We start from the raw sequence: 6,092 nt of genomic DNA, 5'->3' as shown, positions 1-6,092 counted from the left end.
CTTTCTACCTGTCCAATTTTTCCTCTTGCATTTTCTTTGTTGTGTTAATTTTAAAAAGGAGTGCAACGTGGGGCTTTAATCTGTACATATTTTAATCTTGCATTTTATATTTTTAAATTGTACGTCGCATAGTGGTACTCAAATGGCAGTAAGGGCCCACAGAGTTGGCCTTCTCCAAGTCCCGTCCACCAAACAATGTTAGCTGGCGGGACCTCTGGGAAGAGCCTTCTCTGTGGTGGCTCCGACCCTTTGGAACCAACCTCCTCCAGAGATCCGCATTATCTCCACCCTGCCAGTCTTCCGGAAAGCCGTTAAGACCTGGCTTTTCCATCAGGCCTGGAATTAGGCTGATTGTAAACATGTATGTTTTTTTAATATTATTGTTACCATTAATTTTTATTATTAGATTTTACCTGTATTTATTGTTGCATTTATTCCAGTTGTTAGCCACTCAGAGTCCTTTTGGAATGAGTGGCATATACATACAATAAATGAATAAACAACCAATAAACAAACAAAGAAACAATCAAGAACCCTGCCTCCTTTGAATGGCCATCACAGATTCTCAACGGCGCCAGAAAACAAGCCACGGAGAGAGCGAAATTCGTATTCTGTCAAAAAACTGACCTTTTATTTATTAACCTCTTCTTGGGCAGATGTTCTTCCTTTTGTGGGTTTGAAAACGGGGTGGGTGGGTGGGTCTGAAAAGGCCCAGGAGAGTCTAAAGGAAACACGTAAACAGACGAGGCGGGCTCGGCCCATGGGAGAAGAAAAATGATGCGCTTTCTAAGAGGCGCATGGAGGAAAGGCTCAGAAAGTTTGTGGGGAAAGGGGATGAAAGAATTCGGGTTTTGATTGGCGGCTCTGAGGGGCTGGGGGTGGCCGGACGGCCTGTGCCCCCACTTTGTCCCCTTCTAAATCCTTTTCCGAGTTCGGCGATGTTGTTTCTTCCGGCAAAAGATCATTCATTGCCCGGGATGCCAGTTTAAACCTCATCGCTCTTGGCCTAAAAGGCAAGGGGAGAAAAGTTTAGGAACAGACCTGAGGCGACTCAGACGCCTGAATTATTATTTAGTGGGGTGCTAAATGTTCTGATCCCGGCTACTGGAGTACACAAATCAAAAGATTAAATGCTTTATTTTACTCTTCAGCAGTTCAAAATACACACCCACAAACACACACAGGTTCTTCTTCATAGCTACCAAACCTGTCGACAAAGCGTGAAAATCTTCTGGGAGACATTTTTATGTATGTATGTATGTATGTATGTATGTATGTATGTATGTATGTATTCCAATACACAATAATACACAATGAAGGTTATAGAGGATATAATCAAAGTAAAATATATTAAAGAATAGAAGAGAAAATATAGGAATAAAATATATCAATGAGAGAATAGAAGATATATGACGTATAAGTAATGACCTATAAAGCCCTACATGGCATCGGACCAGAGTACCTCTGGGACCGCCTTCTGCCGCACAAATACCAGCGGCCAATCAGGTCCCACAGAGTTGGCCTTCTCCAGGACCCAGGGGAAGAGCCTTCTCTGTGGCGGCCCCAGCCCTCTGGAATCAACTCCCCCGAGATTCGAATTGCCCCCACTCTTCCCGCCTTCCGCAAGATGTTGAAGACCTATCCATGTCGCCAGGCATGGGGGGAATAACTATCTTTTCCCCCACCACCACCTTTTTTGACTGCAATATAGGAGAATGGTGTGATTGTGTAGTAATGAACGTTTTTAATATTTATGGGTTTTAAATTCTTTTTTTTTTGAACTTACTGTATATTGGATTTGTACTTTGTATATTGTATTGTTGTTGTGAGCCACCCCGAGTCTTTGGAGAGGGGTGGCATACAAATCTAATTAAAATAAAATAAAAATAAAAATATGAGATATAGGAGACTATAGGACAGGGGATGGAAGGCACTCTAGTGCGCTTATGCATTACTGACCTCTTAGGAATCTGGAGAGGTCAACCATGGACAGTCTAAGGGTAAAGTGTTGGGGTTAGGGGATGATACTACGGAGCTTGGTAATGAGTTCCACGTTTCAACAACCCGATTACTAAAGTCGTACTTTTTACAGTCAAGTTTGGAGCGGTTAATATTGAGCTTGAATCTGTTGTGTGCTCTTGTGTCGTTGTGGTTGAAGCTGAAGTAGTGTTTGACAGGCAGGACATTGCAGCATATGGAGGCCGCCCCACTCATCTATCGACTCTCTTCCAATTCTTTCTGATCGCTCATCTGGCCTGAAGGCGCTCAGACAAGAAAGAGACAAGTGACAACACACAACACACCGGCTCCTGACAAACGGGGCAGCCAGAGGCCTGAGCCCCCTGGATTAGAACCCACGCCATGAAGTCATTTCCTGCTGCCTCCCCATGCCATGGTTTTCGAGGCCTCCAGATGACTTCGGGCCATGCAGAACGGTCCGTCTGGGGTGAGTAAGTTCCTGACTAATGGAATTATCAGGGGGACCGTCTGGTTTCCATCACGTTGGCAAATGAGGATGCTGGCGGCCAGGCGGGGGTTGCTACTTACCACTGTTAACGGTGCGATGCTCATGCAGCTTTTGGTCACCGGTGTGTATGCGCACACAACCCAGCAAGATTTTGTTTCTGCGCAAGCGAAAAAATTGCCCAAAATCTCACATGTCCCCTCGCAAGATTTTGCTTCCTAGCAAAATCTCGCTGTGCATGCCAAAGATGTGGAACTGCGCGCATAGTCAATTTTCGCTACCGGTGCGCAGTGTGGCACATACTGGGTAGCAACCCGTTCCTGCCGGCGGCTGCTCGGCTCCTCAACCCAATGGCAGGGAGGGCTGGCAAGCAGAGCGCAGAAGGGTACGCAGACCGGCTGCGAGGCGGGCAAGACCAGATCCGAAATGCATGAGGCCAAGGCTACTGGGCAACCTCTCTTTGGGGGCTGTGGCCGGGTTTTTCAAGAGAGGAATATGACATTTCATCTGGTCCACACCACTGGAAGGATTGGCTCTTTCTGGGAGAGAGGGAGAAAGGGGAGGGAGGGAGAAAGAGAGAGAGAGACACACACACACACACACACAGGGAGATGAGAAAGAGGAGAGAGGGGAGAGGGAAGAAAAAGAGAGAGGGAGAAGATGGGTGAGAGAGAGAGAGAGACAGGGAGGGACAGAGAGAGAAAGATGGGGGAGAAAGGAAAGAGGGGAGGGAGAAAGAGAGAGGGGGAGAGGGAGGGAAAGACAGAGCGAGAGGGAGAGAGAGGGAGATGAGGAAGAGGAGACAGGGGGAGAGGGAGGGAGATAAGATAGAGGCGGAGAGAGGGAGAGACAAAGAGAGAGATTAGAAAGGAGAGAAGGAAGGGAGGGAGAGAGGGAGATGAGAAAGAGGAGACAGGGGGAGAGAGAGAAAGAGGGGGAGAGAGGAGAAAGGAAAGAGGGGGAGAGGGAGAAAGAGAGAGGGAGATGAGAAAGAGGAGAGAGGGGGGAGGGAGAGAGGATAGAGTGGAGAGAGGGGGAAAGAGGGAGAGACAAAGAGGGGGAGAGAGGGGGGAGAGAGAGGGGGAGGAAGAGAGAAAGATGCGAGAGGGAGGGAGCAAGAAAGGAGAGGAGGGAGAGAAGGAGGGAGAGTGAGAAGAAAGAGGAGGGGGGGGCGCAAAGTCACACTGAGTTTTTATGCTCAGCTGAGACCTGAACATAAAAAGACACTGAGATGTAGCCGGATATACAGCGATATCAGCAGAGAGGACATGGAAATAATTTCCAGGCATTTGTTGTTTGTGTGTTTGTGCCTGTGGCTGAAGGGGTTAAAAGCTTCTGATTTCCGTGTGGTCCTGAAAACCCCTAAAAGCGCCCTCTTCTTCTCCCCACCCTCCCTCCCAAGCAGGAAAAATTAGTCCAATTATTTGGAGGAGGGGGGGGGATGGAGGATGTTATTATCGCTATAATTCCGTTATGGCCGGCAACCAGCTGGCAGCACAAATAATGCAAAGACACAGGAGGAAACTATAAAACCTTCACGGCCGTCATTTGCAAAACAGGGAGTCGCAACAGGAATGCGAAGGAGGAACACAGAGGTGACCCAAAGGTGGGTTTTTTCAGGAGACAGCTGGACTTCCTGTTTTTTTCTTTGAAGACGTTTCCCTTATCATCCAAGGAGCTTCTTTAGTTCTGACCAAATGGTGAGGAATGGAAGGATTTATGCTCCTTGCAGACAGCTGGTCATTTGCATAGAAACCTAGAAGATTGACGGCAGAAAAAGACCTCCTGGTCCATCTAGTCTGCCCTTATACTATTTCCTGTATTTTATCTTAGGATGGATCTGTTTATCCCAGGCATGTTTAAATTCAGTGACTGTGGATTTACAAACCATGTCTGCTGGAAGTTTGCTCCAAGCATCTACTACTCTTTCAGGCAAATAATATTTTCTCAGGTTGCTTCTGATCTTTTCCTCAACTAACCTCAGATTGTGTCCCCTTGTTCTTGGGTTCACTTTCCTATTAAAAACACTTCCCTCCTGGACCTTATTGAACCCTTTAACCTATTTAAATGTTTCGATCGTGTCCCCCCTTTCCCTTCTGTCCTCCAGACTGTCCAGATTGAGTTCATGAAGTCTTTCCTGATACATTTTATGCTTAAGAACTTCCACCATTTTTGTAGCCCGTCTTTGGACCCGTTCAATTTGATCCACATCTTTTTTGTAGGTGAAAAAGAAGAAGAGCCCTTCACTCCTCTACCCGAAACAGAATTCCCTATGAAACTAGACTTACTATCCTGGGTCTAGAAAGCTTACAACTACGACACCTTAAGCATGATCAAAGTATTGCCCACAAGATCATATGCCGCAATGTCCTGCCTGTCAACGACTACTTCAGCTTCAACCACAACAACACAAGAACACACAACAGATTCAAACTTAATATTAACCGCTCCAAACTTGACTGTAAAAAATACGACTTTAGTCATCGAGTTGTCGAAGCGTGGAACTCACTACTGGACTCTGTAGCATCATCCCCTAACCCCCAACACTTTACCCTTAGACTATCCACGGTTGACCTCACCAGATTCCTAAGAGATCAGTAAGGGGCGTGCATAAGCGCACCAGCGTGCCTACCGTCCCCTGTCCTATTGTCTCTCCTATATCTCCTATATCTTCTCTTCTATCCCTATATCTTTTCTGCTATTCTCTCATAGTTATATTTCAGTCCTTTATTTTATCTTCTATTTCTCTTTAATACATTGTGATGATCGAAACATTTAAATATGTTAAAGGGTTAAATAAGGTTCACGAGGGAAGTGTTTTTAATAGGAAAGTGAACACAAGAACAAGGGGACACAATCTGAAGTTAGTTGGGGGAAAGATCAGAAGCAACGTGAGAAAATATTATTTTACTGAAAGAGTAGTAGATGCTTGGAACAAACTTCCAGCAGACGTGGTTGGTAAATCCACAGTCACTGAATTGAAACATGCCTGGGATAAACATATATCCATTATAAGATAAAATACAGGAAATAGTATAAGGGCAGACTAGATGGACCAGGAGGTCTTTTTCTGCCGTCAGTCTTCTATGTTTCTATGTGTATTATGTATTATTGTGTATTGGACAAAACTAATAAACAAACAAACAAACAAACATGGCGCCCCGTGCCGAGGACTCTTATCCTTGTACATAAGTAGCCAGTACTCAGAATCAGGAAGCAGAAATGTGTATTAAGGAATTAATAGCAGAAAATGATCCGACTCCACAATTTCTCCCAACACTGCGACCCGCTGCAAAAACAGGTTATGAAACTGGCCCGAGCAGAAGGCCAAATGTCAGAAACAAAGCGAGGCTTGTCTCAAAAGCAACCAGGCCAACGAGATCAGAAGCCAGTGCAATTTTTTCTGTCTTTAAAAAAAGAAAATTCCCCAAATTCATCAGGCCGGGGTCTAAACTAGGATCGGCATAGCAATCTCAGTCCCACATACGGAACGGCTTCTGAGTCCATCTTTTGGCATTGTTAAAAATAACCTGGAGGAAGAATGAGAAAAATTGGGCCAGGAATTCAAACCCCACCATTTTCTCCATCGTTTTTGAAGCTGGCCCCATTTAGAAAAGGTCCAAGTCAG

The 6,092-nt window shown here is 45.5% G+C and overlaps 1 protein-coding gene across 1 annotated transcript in view; it reads right to left on the bottom strand.

Annotated features, from left to right (window-relative positions):
• Positions 1 to 603: 603 nt before the first annotated feature.
• The window catches only part of FAM178B (family with sequence similarity 178 member B), a 216,159-nt gene continuing 210,670 nt past the window's right edge, over positions 604 to 6,092 (bottom strand). The window contains 1 exon segment of the mRNA XM_070765954.1: positions 604 to 1,006. Within this exon segment, the coding sequence (XP_070622055.1) occupies positions 986 to 1,006 (21 nt within the window). The 3' untranslated portion in view covers positions 604 to 985.

Source organism: Erythrolamprus reginae, chromosome 12 (assembly GCF_031021105.1).
Source record: "Erythrolamprus reginae isolate rEryReg1 chromosome 12, rEryReg1.hap1, whole genome shotgun sequence".
NCBI lineage: Eukaryota > Metazoa > Chordata > Lepidosauria > Squamata > Dipsadidae > Erythrolamprus > Erythrolamprus reginae.
The sequence above is the reverse complement of the archived record's forward strand: the minus strand, read 5'-3'. Positions and strand labels throughout refer to the sequence as shown.